The sequence below is a fragment of the Lepisma saccharinum genome, chromosome 20 (assembly GCF_977018435.1).
Source record: "Lepisma saccharinum chromosome 20, izLepSacc3.1, whole genome shotgun sequence".
Lineage (NCBI taxonomy): Eukaryota > Metazoa > Arthropoda > Insecta > Zygentoma > Lepismatidae > Lepisma > Lepisma saccharinum.
The window spans coordinates 633,942-653,009 of NC_139248.1; the positions used below are offsets into that span (position 1 = coordinate 633,942).

The 19,068-nt window shown below is 37.1% G+C and overlaps 1 protein-coding gene across 4 annotated transcripts in view; it reads right to left on the minus strand.

Annotated features, from left to right (window-relative positions):
• qin (tudor domain-containing protein qin) overlaps positions 1-17,690 on the minus strand; it is a 268,711-nt gene extending 251,021 nt beyond the window's left edge. For all 4 annotated transcript variants that reach the window (XM_083141929.1, XM_083141928.1, XM_083141925.1 and 1 more), the window contains exons 1-3: positions 17,555-17,690; positions 9,228-9,450; positions 1,011-1,111 (exon numbers count right to left, since the gene is read on the minus strand). In XM_083141929.1, the coding sequence (XP_082998055.1) occupies positions 1,011-1,111; positions 9,228-9,450; positions 17,555-17,624 (394 nt within the window). In that variant the 5' untranslated portion in view covers positions 17,625-17,690. The remainder of the gene's footprint in view (positions 1-1,010; positions 1,112-9,227; positions 9,451-17,554) is intronic.
• Positions 17,691-19,068: the final 1,378 nt, after the last annotated feature.

Consider the following 19,068-nt stretch of genomic DNA (forward strand, 5'->3'; position numbering starts at 1 on the left):
GTAACCAATTATTAGTAGAGGTGTGAAATAGATGAAGTTCTGTTGTATTTGTGTGAACAATGATTACAGAAAGAAAGAGACATACGTCAGAAATATTCAATCTAAAATGCTCTCGCTTTGTGTCCATCAGTTAACGTTATTGCCTTGCAAGCAACAAGTCTCGGATTAAATTTACTTTAAGTATCTCATAATTCTATTCCCTATTTATGCATTTGCGTCAAACCTTGATTTATTATTTTAACTATCTGGAAAAGAACTGCCCGCTCATTTTATTTAATATAATACTATCATTACTTTTGATAATACTTAGTCATCCCTTGGAAAGAGCAAGTGAATCGGGGGGGGGTCTCCCGCTAGATCCGCCAATGCATACAATATGCCTGTTTTCGGAGAATTACCCAAAATGAGAAAACGCGCACACAAATAAGAAACTACTTGACCCCACGGAAGCCTATTCACGAACTTTTGCCTGGCCATTCCCCACCCCTTCCCTCTTCCCAACACCTGTTTGCAGCGAGAGGCAACAGGCGGAAGGATGTTATTTTTAACTCCCCAAATCGCGGTTAACACAAGAAAGGAAAGCGCCTTTTTTGAATGGACTGAATTGTAAAACAAGGTTTACACCATCAAAACTTTACATTTCCTCTGCTTTTTGCATATTTATTATATTCTCCTCGAATGTTAACGGCTTTTGTTTCTGACAGAAACACAAGTAAAAGCCCATAACAGTCCATACTGAACTTTTAACTTGGGCTCCACTATAGCCCAATATATGAAAATGAATAGATGATTATGGAACTACCAGGACTGATTTTGACACATATATTTGTACGATTATTGTCCCATTGAAATGATATTTGATATTCTATATATTCGAGCAAATTACGCTCGAGGGTGTGAGATTCGATCGAGTATTTTCGAGCAAAAGTGGTCCAATGCAGTACTCTAATAGGTACCCTAAATTAACATGAGCACTTTTCAGTATGAATTAAAATTACAGGTTCACTTACTTCTATCATTAGGAGGAACTATTCCTAGATTCCTCGAACGATTGGCATTTCGGTGCTGCATTTGCATGTTCATCCCAGCCGGAACAAACTGAACTCGTGAGCTGAAACAAATAATTTTAATTTCAGTACACACTAAAATTGTAGTGTATGTGTAATATTAATCAAACCAACAATGAAGGGAAGTGCTACAAGAGAAATAATAACACTAAAATCAACTAGTGACATGACAAATGTATCAATTCTGATGTACTTACAGCTTAAAACTTGTTTTAGTGATAATAATCAATTCCAATACATAGTGTGTCACTATGGCCACTGAGATTTTTGTATACCACTACATTGTGAGAGAAATGGATAGGGTAACATACTTACCACTCATGGAAAGAGAAATATTTACCCTTTCAAAATCAGACAGCGAGTATGTGTTGAGTAATTGACAACATTTCAGGGACCACTGTTCCCTTCTTCAGGTCGGTTTATCGGCTTCATGGTTGCCCACGAAGCTTCGTCAATAGCAATGGCAAGGATTAGGTTTACATGGATAGGATAAAATATTGCTTTTTAAATACTGACTATATGGAAGCACATACAGACCCTATCAACAAAATAAGAAGGGATACAAAAAAAGAAATAGAAAATAGCATAACATTAAGTAGGACTAAGAAAAAGAGACTAATTGAGAAATGCAAAAAGGGGACTATCCCAGTGGCATTTGGAATACCCAAAATGCACAAGAAAGGAGTACCATTAAGACAAATCTTACCGACGTACTCATACCCGGGATAAGGCTTAGCAAAAATTCTTGTTGGGAGAATTAAAAAAGTAAAGAAAAATACGACTTATAGTGTTCTGAATGCAATGGAAGTAAAAAGGGAAATCGAAAATATTGAGATTGATAAAGAAGATGAAATCGCAAGCTTTGACATAGTTAATCTGTACCCCAGTGTGCCAAGGGAAAAAGCTGCCGATTGTTTACATAGGTGGCTGGGTAACGGAATTGATGTGATAACTGCTTGGGAATACGTCAGATGGTTTAATATAGTTGTGGGGTATACTTATTTCTATTGTAACGAAAAAAAAATATGCAAAAAGAAAGACTAGCCATGGGGAACCCCATATCAGGGATAATATCAAGCATTTTTATTAACTTCATTGAGAACGCAGCACTGAGCACATTAGAGAACAAGGTCAAATTTTACGGGAGATATGTGGATGACATTTTAGTTATCGAGAAAGAAGGAAGTTTGGACAGTCTATATAAAAATCTAGGGGATCAAGAAGCAAGAATTAAATTTACTAGGGAAAATATGAAGGATAATAAAATTAGCTTCCTAGACTTAGATATTCGCAAAATAGGTACAAAACTAGGAACAGGTGTTTTCCATAAGCCCTTAGCAGGAAAAATGTACATCAATAAGGAATCCGCACACGCCAGTAGGATTAAATATAATGTATTTTTAAACTTCTTCATACGTGCTATTAGATTATGCAACAGTAAAGAGAGTTTGAAAAGGGAAATAGATTGGATTTATAACGTAGGTAGAAAGAATGGGTATAAAAATGACGAAATGAGGAAGAATTTACACAAAGCAAGAAGGAAATGTTCTAAAGAAGAAAGTAAAGAAAATAGTCATGTTAGTAACAAAAATGAAGAGATAATGAAATATAAGTACGTGGCTATTCCCTACTTTAGGGGAGTGTCTGAGAAGATAGAAAGAATTTGGCATTAAATGTGGGATGAAAGCAACCAGGAGCTTGGAGAAATACTTTAAGAGTTATAAAAAAGAAGGAGGGAAAAAGGAAGAAAATGAAGAAAGGAAGAAAATGAAGAAGGGAAGAAAATGAAGAAGGGAAGAAAGGGATAAATAAGATTAAATGCCAATGCAAAAAAGAATACGTTGGACAAACTGGCAGAAGTATGGGTATACGTTGGAAAGAACACGATAAAGATATCAGGGAAAGGAATCCCAGAACTGGGTTTTCTGAGCACGTCTTGGAAGAAGAGCATGAAATAGAGGATCAGGAAGTCCTTAGAGAGGAGGATAAACTACTTAGAAGAAATGTATATGAGGCATCATTTATATGTAGGAATAGAGAAAATAAACTTAATAGGGAAGACGGTAACATTGACGAACTCTGGATAGGAATGCTAAAAATTGAAAAAGCAGGAATATGAGGAAATCGGATACAATGTTACCCCAGACGTAGAGCGCGAAGCTCGAGTCGTATGCTATTTCACTTTTGAATGACAAAATGCGGAGGGGAAAAAGAGAGGGGGGAGATCACGACCTCATGTAGTGTAACAGTGGGGTTTTAATAGATTTTAATAGGGGGAAATTTTACATAACGTGGTGGCTGTCGGTAACGCGTCTGACTACCATGCTAAAGGTCCCGGGTTTGATCCCCGGCCGGTTCAAATCCGGGAACTTTTCTAACATTGGAAGCGGCTCCGGCGCCCACCCAGCGTGGAATAACATGGGTACATGGGGGAAACCCTGGGGGGTAAAGGTGGTCAGGGGCATGGTGCTGATCACATCACCCCCACTCACGACCGGATCAAGAAAGTGTAGGGCGTTAACTCCGCACCCCCTATACGCCTTCATGGCATGGTGCTAAGCACAGGGGAACACTTTACCTTTTTTTTACTTTTTTAACACTAGAAGCGCCAAGCCGGTCATTTTGACAGTATTTCAAATTGCAGTTTCTGCTTTGTACAGAAACCTTTTTCTTCATGCGTTGACATTTTGTGACTTTTCCTAAATTTGCAGTACATTAATACTGCTATGCATTATTTACAAAAAAAATAATACTAATGAAAATATTTGTTTCTACCTAGAAGCGCCGTTGCCGGTCATTTTGACCGCTAATGTATTTCAATGGAAAACCAATTCTCGATTGGAACGCTGCACTTACAGTTTCCATCCCTATTCTTCCTTCCTCTTTTGGACTCGCCCATATATGTTGGCATATTGTCTAAGCTGATAAGAAGGAGAAAGTGAAGCCTCAGTTTTGTTTGAACACTGCAGTTTGTAAGCATGTTTTCTAGACAATGTGTCCTCAGTCCAGAGGAATATTTGAAAGTATTACAGAAGATTAGTGAAAATGAATCCGATGTCGAGGACCCAGATCTTACTGATGATGATATGGACTACATTCCCACAACGGATGGTGATGATGTAACTGATTCTGTGGATTCCGAAGACGATGAAGTATTGAACGAATCTTCAAACTAATGAACCAGGTGTGTGTATGTCTGTGTGCAAGCATACATGGATATAAGTGAATGTACTGTCCATGTTCGCGTGTATGATATTGTGTGTGTGGGTGTCAATGCACACAATGTTATATATGAGCGAGAGAGAGAGCGAGAGAGAGTGAGAGCAAGAGCACATGCTGGAGGGTGACGTAGCGCTCAAAATGTATTGAGAGACAGCAGATCCCACTCCATACGCAAAACGCCATGTTGGTTCAAACGTTGCCCGTGCATGGCGACTTCTTGTAGACGATTCCATGCTTCGACACATACAGAAGTGTACGGAAGAAGAAGCAGCTCGAAACCAGCAACCCAACTGGTGTTTGTCATTACAAGAACTTGACGCTTTCCTGGCTATTTTATATGCTAGAGGAGCGTATGGGTGCAGTTCTATAGACTACGATTTTTTATGGAAAACTACTTGGGGGCCACCAAACAATGTCAAGAAACAGATTCAGGGAAAAAATGAAATATCTTAGATTCAATTCAAAATCATCCAGATGTGAACGATTACAAACTGATAACTTTGCACTGTGCTCTGAAATTTGGGACAAATTTATAGCTAATTGTAGGAGTTGCTACAGCCCAGGGGAAAATCTGACAGTTCACGAACAATTGTTTCCTTTGAAAGCGAGGTGTAGATTTACACAGTACATGCCAAACAAACCAGAAAAATTTGGTATAAAATTTTGGAGGCTAGTGGACGTACATTCCAAATACATGTGCAATGGCTTTCCATACCTTGGGAAAGATGAATCAAGGAATGATAATGTTACTGTACCTGAAAATGTTGTATTGAGAATTACTTCACCTTATCTAAATGCAGGTAGAAATGTAACTACTGGCAATTATTTCACATTGCTAAAACTCACTGAGAAGCTAAAGGAGAAGAAGACAAGCCTAATTGGCACTATGAAGAAAAATAGAAAGGAGATTCCTAATGAAATTATGAATATTAGAACACAAGTGTATGAAACATGTTTGCTAAAAAAGAGGGACATTACATTGTGTGCATACCAAGCTAAACCAAACAAAAATGTTCTACTCCTAAGCTCCGTGCATTCAGATGTAGAAGTAGATTTGCAAAGCCAGAAGAAACTCCCAGAAACAATCAAGTATTACAACAAAACTAAATGCGGTGTTGATGATGTTGATCAAATGGCATGCAAATATTCAGTTCGTGCTTCATTACGTAGATGGCCGGTACATGTGTTTTACAATATGTTAGATCTGGCAGCAATAAACGCATGGGTAGTTTACAAGGCAGTCACGAGGAGGAATGTTACGAGACATAACTTTTTGATAGAATTAGCTGAGGAACTGAGAGAAGGACATTTGAATGCAAAGCCCAATAAAATATTGTCAACATGAATATAACATGCACAGAATGTAAGTGGCTCTGTTTCCCGAAAGAGGCACCAATGCCAGGTGGCATTGTGCAATGAAAACAAAACAAGTGACATTTGTTCAATGTGCAACAAATATGTTTGTGGAAAATGTGTCTCTGGTGTAGAAAAGGTACAGAAATGCAAAAAATGTAATATGTAAAATTTCATGACGGAAACTTATTTCCTTGAAGAAAATGAATATTTTTGTTGTAATTAGTGCATGGAAAATAAAAATCTCTGGGTTTCAAGATAATTTTGTATTTTTTTACAAAATATTTTGTTTTATTATTAATAAGATGATTTTATTAGTAATAAGATGATTATTGGCAATATCCATTTTGAGAAATGGTCAAATTTTAAATACCGGACATTTTGATCGGAGGTGACACTTCTTAGTAGTAAAAAATCCTGGCGCTTCTAGTGTTAAAAAGAAGTCAGTTGTAATGGAATCCCAATATTTTATCCTATCCATGTAAACCTAATCCTTGCCATTGCTATTGACGAAATTTCGTGGGCAACCGTGAAGCAGATAAACCGACCTGAAGAAGGGGACAGTGGTCCCTGTAACGTTGTCAATTATTCAACATACACTCACTGAACGTAAGTAAAAATAAGTATTTTATTTTATTTATTGTTTATCAAGTGAGTAAGTCGTACGTAACCTGAAAAATGAATATGGCACCACAATCCAAAGTTCAGTGTGTTGGGGTAAAAGAGAATTGGTGAAATGGGTATATGTCCTCGAAGAAGGGTCTTTTGCTATACTTCTCTGCAAATTTTGGTGCATTCAGCAGCAATAGGGCCAGAGGGTAGAAAAATACATGTACCATGGCACTGAAAATTTTCACCTGGGACCTGATTTTTTTAAAATTCAGTTTGAAAAAAATACTTGAAAAAATATTTTGAGTTACAAAAATTTCATTACTTTTTTTTAAAAAAATACAACGAGTACAATATGTGTTTTCTGTTGTATCACATGGATCATTAAATCAGAAAAAAGACTCCATTACAAATTTTTACACTGTTGCTAGCCGAATTTTAAAATCTGCAGTGATATGGCAGAGTCGGCCATACATTAGAATTAGTTAAGCCTTCCTTCGGAAGGCACTCCCAGCACAAGAATTAATTACTTTTAATCCAATCTTGTATTAATTAATACATTAAATGTTTTAAGATCAGATTTCATAGCATATCTTAATTGGATTCACGGATTTCTTGGCCAGTGTGTGCAAAATAAAATACATTTTTAAAAAAAGCTGTCTCCGAAAATATTTTTAGTTTTGTCTACTCCTGCATAGGGTCGACACTGGAAGAAAATTTTGGGGACACATTTTCTTAAATGAAATGGGATTGATTTTATTCTTTTTTATTGTTGTAATTGCAATAGTTATTTTATTTTCACTGTGTACACTATCGACAAGACTTTGCTCTATTGTATACAGGTATACATAGTCTGAGAACTGTTTTCCAGGGTGTGCCATTAGAGGTTCAGTGGAGACCAAGTTTTGAAAATCACGCAAAAACTACAACTTATTTAAAATTACATGCATACTTTCCACTTAAAAAACTCTGTGTGGTCACCGATTGGAAATTGCCAGAAAGATAATTGTGTAATGACCTTCAGAGAGAATATGTGGAATAAGCCAAAGTGTAAAATGGGAGCCACCACCTTCCAGAACTGTATAATGCAAGTTAGTGTAAATCATTTGTAGTTTGATTATACAATTTGTTAAATAAAAATTCTGTGGATTTGAAAAGCATGTTTTACATTTATATTGATTAAAAACTAAATTAAAATTAGCTCTTAAAAACCATCCAACACTCGTATTGTGTTGTAATTGAAATATGTCAAAGAATAAAGACAGAAGTGAAATGGTTTTGGATCTGGCATCAAGTGGTGCAAGTTCATACGTAGCCCAGCCGTCAAAATGAGCTTACAGGTAGTGGTCCACATGTGGAGCATCCTACCGCTAAAGGCTAAATATGAACGACAAAATTTATTTCATCAAACTTTAGATAGCAAGAAATTGAGAACTGCAATCAGTACAAATAATGGGCTTCCTAAAAAATATTGCTTTACTAAAGTGATTGCTGAAGAGGGGAAAAAAAACATTGTTGCACACGTGTACAAAAGTTTTTTACTGTACAATCAGTCACTGAAAAAGCTTTCTTAGTGAAGATGAAACCTCTTGGTTAAAAAAAAATTTTGTTTTTTCATTTCAACTAGTGTGTAAGAAAATAAACTTGACACACATAATAAAAATGAATAAGTAGAAAATTAAACACAATCATATAATACTTTTGATGCAAAACATTCAACAGTCAATGCAATAGTCTTGGCATTACACAGTGCGGCAATTTGAAATCGGGACTAATTTTATTTTCTCTGTGGTCCAAACAAGGTATCTCACAAACAATATATGCAGAGCTCATTGACCTTGAGTGACACTGCTGCGTGTGGTCACATGTCGTGAAAGTGCATTGTGACTTCAACATGGAAAAAAGAGCAAACAAGTTTTGTGAGTGCCTAGGTAAAACTGCTACGGAAACATTTCACATGTTGCAGCAAGTGCATGGGGACAACTGTTCATCTTGTGCGTATGTATTTGAATGATACAGGCATTGCAATGAACGACAGGAGTAAATTGAAGACGACGAGCATGCAGGTGCAGCAAGGACAGTGAGAACACCAGAATTGGTTGAGAAAATGAGGACAAACATTACTGAAGACCAAAATGCTACACTTCCAATACTTGCTGAAGAGTTACAAGTGAACAAGGAAACTCTGGGGCAAATAATAACTCAAGATTTAATGAACAGGAAGGTCTGTGCTCATTTCGTGTCTCATTTGTTAAGAAATAAGGAAAACAGGACAAGAGTTGATCACTGCAGAGACATGGGTTTTCTAATATGATCCATTGGCAAAACGTCAAAAGTGTTGAATGGAAGTCTCTGAACTCTCCACAAGCCAAAAAAATTGTGCCAGTCAAAGTCAAAAAACAAGACTTTGCTCATTATTTTTTGCGACAGTAAGGGCAATGTCCATGAGGAATTTCTGGCCAACAGGACAGATCATGACTGCTGCATTTTATCTTGAGGTACTGAAACATTTGATGCACAGAATAACATGTGTGAGGCCCAAGTATCGGGATGATGGCAGCTGGCGTCTGCTTCATGACAATGGGCCAAGTCAAAAGACTGTGATTGTGAAGGACTGTTTGGCCTGAGAGGGAATCTGTGTATTGTCATACCCTGTCTATCCACCGGATCTGGTTCCATGTAATTATTTTTTTATTTCCAAAACTGAAACCTGCATGAAAGGTTCCTACTTTGATTATGTACAAACAATCAAGAAGGCTATGACAAAGATTTTAAACAGCATTACACAAAAAGAATTCCAGCAATCCTTCCATGCATTGGTAGGCAGAGCGCAACAATATGTGGATGCAGGAGGGTCCTACTTTGAATGATCCCAGGTAAGTAATTTTCTATAAACACTTGTTATTTTTTACAGCACTAGTTCAGATTTCAAATAGTCGCACTGTGTACAATATCATCACAACCCGTAATACTTACTCCTCCAGAACTCCCTTGCGTTTCAAGACAAACATGCCTAATGCAAAGATATTCAGTGGAAAATCCTTTGCGATGTCCCCTTGTCCAAGGGGAGATGGTTGTTTGCACACACCACATTGCAGAGATTGTGAAGATTTGATTGCAGTCCGTATGCATGTCTCGCAAGAGGAGTGGCCACATCTCAAAAGCAATGGAATGCGTGGTCCTGTCGGCCTCAAAGGGTCTGCAAGAAAAATAATTCAAATTACAATATCTACTTTCAATTCTGTCAATGTAACTATATCAACAATAAAACTATAATTCACATAGATTATGCTCACTTTCCTTTTCTTCCTTACGCGTTCACCACATTAAAGAAGAAAAAGAATTAGAAGGGAATAAAATTATGGGATTTCACACATCCCAAAGTATCCATGCCAATTGGGGAAGAACACCTGAAATTATTTAGACTCAACGATCCAAAATGTAAAAGGAAAATTCCAAAAATCACTTCACAAAAAAAAAAAAACCTTGGGCAAACTTTTAATTCACAAATCAATAGCTTATTCAAGACTACAGTAAAGGAATATCTGGTACAATTTTATAGCAAGAGACCTTAAATTACCCTTAGAAAATGTCCAATGTAATATGATTAAGCCTTGTTTCCATGGTAGAAAAAAGCACTACATATACTGACGAAGGCAGTCTATATTTCCATGCAAAAAAAAAAAACCACCTAACAACATGACTTTTCAACCTTCATATCAGGGTGTTCCTCAGACTTGAAACTTCTTTTAATTTTCAGAAAACAATTAAATGCATTACACACATTACATTTCTACATCAACATATTTGCTTATGCTTTATTAACACTTTTGTTCTCAACTTTCGAATATATTGATAACAACATGAAATAAGTTCAAGTCCAAGGTTACACAATGTGTCAGTTGGTCTGTGTAATTTCTGACATTAACCTATCAGTTGCTATAGACTGTGGTTGAGTATTAATTTTAGCAATGATCGTTGCATATTCTTGCACTAAAATCTGTAGAAAGAAATATATAGGACAACGTAACAGAACAATAATAAAAGGATCTAACAATGGAAAACAACAAAAGTTCAACAGTAGTAGTCAAATACAGACATGGCACCTGAAAAGGTTTTGCCTGGTGCATGAATTTTCAAACCCAGTTCTAAATTTATTTTTCAATAAAGAGTTACTAACTTACTTCCCAACAATACAAGAAAGTTTCGCGAAAAAAGTTAGTAACTCGCATACGTCTAACTATTATCAACCGCGTCTTTTATTCACCAAACATGAATAAAGTTGCACATTCTATATATTGGTGATTTTTTTATGATGTCAATTCTAGCCCACTTCATTAAAAATATATCATATTTGTGTCTCGTTATCAGTGAGGGATCCCGAAGTTTGACTTTTGATAAAGAGATTTGTTGCATCAGTATAGCTTATTTATTAATTTCATATTTTATGAGTATATTTTCATGAAATGTTCTTGCAGCTTTGTGAAGTGAAACTCTGAGACAAGATTGTCATAGCGCTAAAATGTAGGATATACTTTCTCCATTTTGAATTTTATGTACCGAAGAAATTTCTTCTGAACTCTCTCGATCCCCTTAATATGCTTTATCGTATCTGTATTTCATATCATTAATATGCTATATTTTATCTGTATTCCATATCACGGATGCAAGCTCTAGTATTGGTCTTACATACAAAAAATACAGTGTCTCGAGTGCTTTGGTGTTTCTAAATTCCCTTCCCTGTCTAAGAATAAACCCTAGGTTCCTCAGCAAGTTGCTAATTACATGATTTAGGTGCTTATTGAAACTTAGATTAGATGCAAAAATTACCCCCGGATCCTTTACTGCATCATGTGTAGCAAGAGTAGGTTATATATTCTACAGGGTGCTTCTTAGGTGTGAATGTTATGTAATTGCATTTATTTATATTTATTGCTAAGTCATTGTCGTTTGTCCACTTTTCTAATTTTTTAATGTAATTCCGTAGGTGGATGCTGTCATCTGTCGTAATTATTGTCTTGTAAAATTTTAGGTTATCAGCAAAGAGTAATTTGTCACTGTTTTCTAGGCAGTCAGGTAAGCCATTTATAAGTAACGTAAAAAGTAGTGGCCCTGGGTTGGCTCCCAGAGGCACTCCTGACTTGACACTTATCTTGGACGATGTTTGACTTTATATGTACATAACATACTGTTTTCGGTCTTGTAAGTAGGAAGCAAGCAGTTGTCGTAATTGTTCTGACAGTTTGTTTATTAGTACCTCGTGATTAACCATATCAAATGCTTTGCAAAAATCCACGTAAATCACATCAACTTGCCACCCTTATCTAACATTATTTGCCCTGAAACACATTTTGGAGCGAATTCACAATACCGGACCCCTCCCCGATTTTTGTAATATTTCGCAGACTCACTAATTGAGGCCTCCTAATCACGAATTTCAAGTTGAAATTTGGGAGCCACATGTAGAAATTGCAAAGTAAGCCAAAGTGAGTAGTCCGCGATCGGAACAAACCCTGGATTTCTCCACGAAAACAATGGTTATTGCAATATTATATGTTTTAGAACGAAATTTATATATTCCTGATATTACTACGACCCCACATTTTAACTATGCTTCCCTAACCTAGCGGCTACCCATGCATGGTTCTACGACCCCTAACTTTAACTGCCTGCCCAACCTAACCTTAGCAAGAATGGTTTGTGATCGCGGACCACTCAATTTTGCTTTTTTTGCAATTTCTACAGGTGACCCCCAAATTTTAACTTCAAATTTGTGATTCGGAGGCCTCAATTAGTGAGTATGCGAAATATTACAAAAATCGGGGAGGGGTTCGGTATTGTAAATTCTTACACACATTTTATGCGACATAAATCATTGAAACCTATCAATTAAAAAAAAAATTGAAATAATCCTCACGGTTTTACAATTCATTAAGGGCTCCAATTTCTTATCTTACTCCTACATGTTTACAAGAGAATGTTGGACAGATCAGGTTCAGTGCTCTTAGCATTGTAATTATGATCCTACATGCTTAGTGTTATACTAATTGTAAGTTTTCAGTAGAATAGAATTTTAGGTTAGGTATCAATCAGTATTTCCTCACTTTGACTTCTCCTGGGGGGGCACACAAAAATTGGTACCCTGACCACTCCAAATCCCGAGAAAATAAAAATGTTTGCGTGTCACATGAAGATTATGTTTTATGCAAAGGATTTATTTTGTTTCTGGCTCATGCAGATGTATTATAGTGGAGGAATGAAAGTTATTGGTGGTACATCATTTTCATCACCTCTATCTCCCTCTGGTATGAACAAAACATGTGGAATTATGTATTATACATTGGCTTTGTAGTGTTTTTGTGGAAAAATATTAGTTTTGAAAGTCATAACTTGAGGGAAAGAATAGCAAATGGATGTGAACGTAATTTGATATTAAATATTAAAAGTCCAGTTTTAGGCATGTAATTGAGTTGCCAGCCAGACATGGAGTAGGAAGGAGTGACAGGACACTGCATTGTCTTTTATCTTTTTGATGTTGATATGTTATGTTTGTATCTCCGAATGGTATTGAAAGTATCAGATTGAAAATTGGCAAATCCTGATGTGACATCAGGGGGCGTAAGATTTACTGCAGTGACTGGGAACAAGCAATGTGTCAAGTGCAGCAGACGATATCACAGGAATGTAAGGATGAAGCAGCGAGCAGTGAAAGTTGGATTGCTCCGATCTAACCGGAACATTTTTTGAAACTGTCTCGGCATGCATTTTTAAAATTTTATTTCTGTGTTCTTGCAGAATTTCCCTTTGTCCAGTTTCCGGTAAATACCTTCAAAAATTATATATCTTGCCGCTGTTAGGGATGTTTTACGGAAAAAAAGGAGTGAATGTACTCCAGAAAAGGAATTTGTCCTAACAACGAAAGCACTTGGGAATGCAATACCCATTGGGCCCAAGTTCCTTTTGTTCTATTGCGATTTCATCATCATGCTACGACTTCGATTTACTTCTGTTAACACATACTGTGAAGTTTTAGCGATTACTTAAGATTTTGTTCAATGTATGCTTTCGTAGTTAGGTTAGGCAGGGCAGGTTTGGTTTCTTAGCATTAAAATAAAGTACCTAAATGCATTTTGATTTACTTTTACATAAATTCCCACTAGTCTACGATACTTAGTCGCTTGTCAATGGAAAATACATTGTCCATGGCAAGCTTGCATGCTTGCGTAAGGTAATTTTTAAGTTCTTTTTTCGAAATCCAAACAGTGCTCATTACTTTAAGCAATGATTGCCAAAATTCTATGATAGTAGTCTTCCTGCTAGAAGAATTTGAAAAAAAATTATAAAACAATTGGAACCATTACCGGTTCCTACCTACCTCACGTGACGTATCACCAGTAGCAATCCGTATCAAAACACTATGCAGTAATTTTTCCATGGTGCGCAGAAAAAGAAAGTACTTGTCACTCGCATGAAAATAAAATACCCAGCAACAACTAAAGAAAGGGTGCATTTATGTAAGAGGTTAGGCCATGCCATAGATCATGTGCATTTCAATTTAAAACACTGCTCAAAAGCTAGCACTCCATGTATAGCCTAATATTGCTTTCCGTATTCTTAAAATGCAGATATTAGTTTCAGTGAAATTAAAACATCCTTGCTCAAACATTTTTAGTATTCTCCATGCATTCCTCATTCTTCTGTACAAATTGCAGGGCCGTTGTTCCACTGTAGCCTCTCGGGAATTATGTTGAATTTTGTTTTAATCGACAGATTTAGATATTTTAAGCAATATAAAATTGGATCCAGAAAGCTAAAACATAAATAATGGAAGATTCCAAACCATAGTCTGTGTTAATAACAAAACTGCTATCTCTGAGCACTTTCACTACTTATTAGTAAAATCTGGTTGTATGCACACTAAAAGAGTGAAACACGTCAAAAATTGCTACCGGTCCCAAACGTAAAATTATGGCTGCTCTTGTGGAATGTCGTGTTGGGTGCTATATTCACTTGCACGAAGCCTTGGGGCTGATCTGCTTCACACTAGATAGCACACTACGGTAACAAGCATAGGTACTTGTTTACTATCCGTCGGACAGATTTCTTCATTTCTACAGAAGGAACTACTTACCGTAATAAGTTCCTGTAGTATTGTCTAACATCGGGAAGGTGTTTTGTGTAAAATTCAGGTAAGTTTTCCGTATCCTGGAGACGGATTTCTTCAAATTTAAAAGTTTGGGACTCATTTGGGGGCAGGTGACTCTGGCCAATTTCTAACATGCCTTTAACAGGGAGTCTATAGAAAAAGCCGGAGCGGTGGCGGGGCCACGTTAGCTGTTGGGGGCGGTAGGTCAATTACCCCAGGGGTGGAGCCCGGAATCGGTGGGAAATTTGAGTCAAAAATTTCAAATGAAGATAATTTTTTTGTTTAAATTTTGCACCGATTCTGGAATGGATAGCCCCAAAAACCATTCACGGAATGTTCCGCAAAGCAGATAGGTAAGTACGAATGTCAAAAATTGACGAAAACTCAGAAGTTATAGGTGTCCGATGGATAGTAAACTTTTACCCAAGCATACTATACTTCAAAGTAACATCTCCTTGAGCTAAAAACAACAAAAAAAGTTCACAAACAACATACTTACCATAAACCATGCCAAATGTTACACTTTCTCGATGGGGTACAGAGGGCTAAAGGTACGGTAACCAAATGGGTGATATTCAGCGAACAACTCCCCCCACACACAATTCATTGCGCGAAAACATGCCCGCCGCCATGATTCTGGCAAAAATTTCAGAGCCCGTTGAAAACACGTTTGATAAGCATTGCGCTCACAGCTTTTGTGGCAGTGAATCAAGGTACAAATATAACGATTATATGCCAAATGTAGCCTTTCACATTTTGCTAAGACTCGTAAAAATTACTAGAGTATCTGAAAAGATGTTATTTGCCACAAAATACCATTGTATAAAGCTACGTAACATACGAAAAAAAATACAGAACTATGGAGCCTGTTTCTCATGGAATCAAACGAATCTATCCGATAGTCAAGTGGCTAATGCTATCCCCTCGTAATCGAAAAATCCAAAATTCAATTCCCGGTGGAGAGAATTTAAAAAAAGTGAATAAAAAGCAGCCTCGTGAAAATGATAATTTATAGAAATGTTCCGAAGTACAAAATGTGCACTATATTTTTTAAGGCCGTAACGTATCATTGTCACTTTTCGTATTTGTATTGAGATAGGCATAGAAGATATGCTGAAAAGTGAATACAAATATACGCATACTGTGAACGCATCGGTTGAGTGATATGCAGTATTTCAAAATTTCTGTGAACATTATTAGAGATCGTACAGCAACCACACACGTTGCAAAGCATGCGGATGTAAAGAGTAACGTAACTGTCAAATAACACAGTACTTGCCTTTAAAATGAGATTCATATTGCACCCCCGTCGTCTCCTTGTAATCAAGGGGTTCCGGGTTTGATACCTGGTGGAGGCACATGGTGGTTCGGATCCAGTCCCGATTAGCCTTACTGTACATAAAGTGGACTTAAAACACTAACTCAATCAATCAATCATATTTCACCCCGCATTGGAAAAATCATGCCATCTTAACAACCGATGAAACTGTATGAAGTTCTGTTACAATTAATACATAAGCAATGACATGCACATACACAACATACATACATACCAATACACAATGCATTAATTTACCAAAAGCAAACTTCATTTGAAAATATACAATAAAAAAGGTTAAACATAGGGTCATTTTCATGCACGCAGCAATTCCTTCGCTTCACGCTTGCCATAGCTTGCCAGACTATGCGGTTTTGGCCAGATTTCCCATCATGCTCTGCGCTGCTAACATCACAATGAATATCATCCATTGCAAAGAATCAGAACCCTAAAATGTGGAGCTGCACTCCCATCCACACACCCCATGGCATGATGTAATGTACAAGGAAAATATTACCTGTTTGTGCTTCTGCAAATTAAATAATAGGGTAACAGTTCGTTATATCGGAGACACATTTCTTCATTTTTTTGCAGAAGAAACTACTTACGGATATGAGTTTCCCTACGGTTTCCAACGTTCGACATATTTTCTTTCATCGTGGAATCTATTTCACCGGGAAATCATTTATTTTTCAAGAGAAATATCTCACCGACACACAATTGCAATTGCTTTCGTTACGTGAACCGGATGCTGCATACGTTTGATGACGTAAACCCCTATCAGTGTTTCAAACCCCTTTTTCTAAACTATGCTTGCCTAACCTAACCTTATCGGAAATGGTTCGTGGGGCTATCCGTCAGCTACCAGTGCATAATGTACAATTTGCACATGTGACGAACACTATTGTAGGTATTTTTCTGTGAAGGTTGGAAACACTGCATACCTACAATGACAACAACGCTAGTCAACCTGTGCCCGCCCTATTGTGTTACGGAAGCGAAAAAAGGAATAACAAATACTACTCTCTACGTGAAAAATTGTGTTTGTTTTGTGTAAAATGCATAATGGCACCTTGTACTATGTTCCACAATACACATTGGTAAGTACAAACCATGCAAAACACAAAATATCCGATTTTAATGTGTCTCCGATATAACGAACTGTTAACAATAATAGAAAAAGAAAAATGAAAAGCTAGGTGACACAGGTTTTTGTTACGAATTGATTTGATGGTATTTCACTGATGTTCATCACCTGAGTAATGTCACTGATGTTTATGTTTTATCGTGAAATACCATCAACCCAAGCCGTAAGAAAAACTAGTACCGTACTTAGGTTGTGATTTTTCTTTCTACTGTTGAATTTGTAGAAACGCAAACCTAAGTAAAATAGTGAAACACTTGAACGATTAAACTTAAGTAGCTAAAATTTCACGTTTACGGAATTGGAAACAATTTAGGTTAGAGGACTGGATTATCGAAAAGGTACACAAATTGTTCTCGAATTACACTTTTGTAAAAACATTTTTACAGTATAGGTGCGTTTCTTTACCTACCCTACACCTCTGAAGCCTTCGAGAGAGTTGGCGGTTATCCCCTTCAAAATAACATCTACTTTCCAGTTTATTACATATGTTATTACATACAAAACTTTTTCGTTCGTACGTTTTAGCTAAATATACAAATACGTAAATAATATAATGGACTCTTGACGTTTAAGACCGGGTGCGACTAATATGACCAGACTATGGCCATCAAAAGGTGGCAGCATGACAGACAATGACACAATGTGTAGCACTTTCAACATATGAAATTTATCGATAATAAATAAAAGGTTACCTCTAATTGCCAGCGGTTGGAGGCATATAGCACAAAGCATGCTTCTGGGAATCCTAGATGGGTCTGTCATGATTATAATTGTGTAACACGCGCACCAAATACCAGTTACATTAACTGCATCATCGTTTCCGCCATAGTTGTAACAACAACTGATGCCAGGTCATACGCTTTTTAAGAACACAAACATGAATTTTTAAAAAATACTCTACACATTTCTATCGTAATGAATAAATGACTGAGAATGACTAATGAATGATGTCAAGTCAATACATTTCAGATTATCCGAGATTATTTGGAATGTATTGTATTGTATTGGATCAAATGAAAAAATATGATAATAATATACGTCGTTCGGAAAGTAAGTTACATCAAGCAATAAAATGAAAAATATAAATAGTAATAGCATGACCTTTATAGGGGTTAGAATATATACATGGTACAACATTCACACATAATCGCCGTAAGAATTCAAGCATGCATCACAGCGAGATACCAAGTTCGTTATACCCCTATCATAGAACGTTTCCGCCTGAATGGAGAACCATTCGGAAACTGCACGTTTCAGTTCTTCGTCAGTACCATATTTTTTTCCAGCAAGGAATGCCTTAAGGTGGTGAAACAAATGAAAATCAGATGGGGCAAGATCAGGACTGTAAGGGGGGTGTGGTAGTTTTTCCCAATGGAAGGTCGTCAGGAGTTCCTGAGTTGCATTTGCCACATGCGGACGATTGATATTGTTTCAAGTCCACTTTATGCACAGTAAGGCTAATCGGGACTGGACCTACAGTTTAAAGTGGGATCCGAACCACTTGTGCCTCCACCGGGTATCGAACCCGAGACCCCTTGATTACAAGGCGACGACACTACCGCTGTGCCATCGGGAGGCCCTCATATGCGGACGAGCATTGTCGTGAAGGAGAATGACACCCCGACTGAACATGCCACATCGTTTGTTTTGGATTGCACGACACAGGTTTTGAAGTGTCACACAATATGTTTCGGCATTGATGTGCTGTCCACGCTCCATAAATTCCACAAACAATACTCCATGCCTATCCCAAAACACAGTGTACATGATTTTTTTTTTTTTTTTGTAAGCTTTGGCTTTGGTTGCGTTTTCCACAGTGACGCGGAGTGCCTCCACTCCATGGTGCTTCGTTTCTGTTCTGAGGTTTCATGCAAAACCCATGTCTCGTCTCCAGTCACAATCCGATCCAACAACTCCTCCCCCTCCTCACTATACCGTTACAAAAACTCTAACGTACTTCCCATTCTTTCCTTTTTGTCATTCGGAGAGCTGGGTAGGGACCCAATGGTTACACAATTTGTGAAATTTCAAATTCACTGTTACAATTTCATACAGCACAGTTCTGGAGATTTGTGGAAACTCTAATGACAGCTCAGACAAAGTGAATCATCTGTTCTCCCTAATCTGCTCTTCCACTAAACGAACCAAATTGGTTTTGATTGATTGATTTAGTTTATTTTACTTCGCGTTTTGTGCCTCTTGGCTA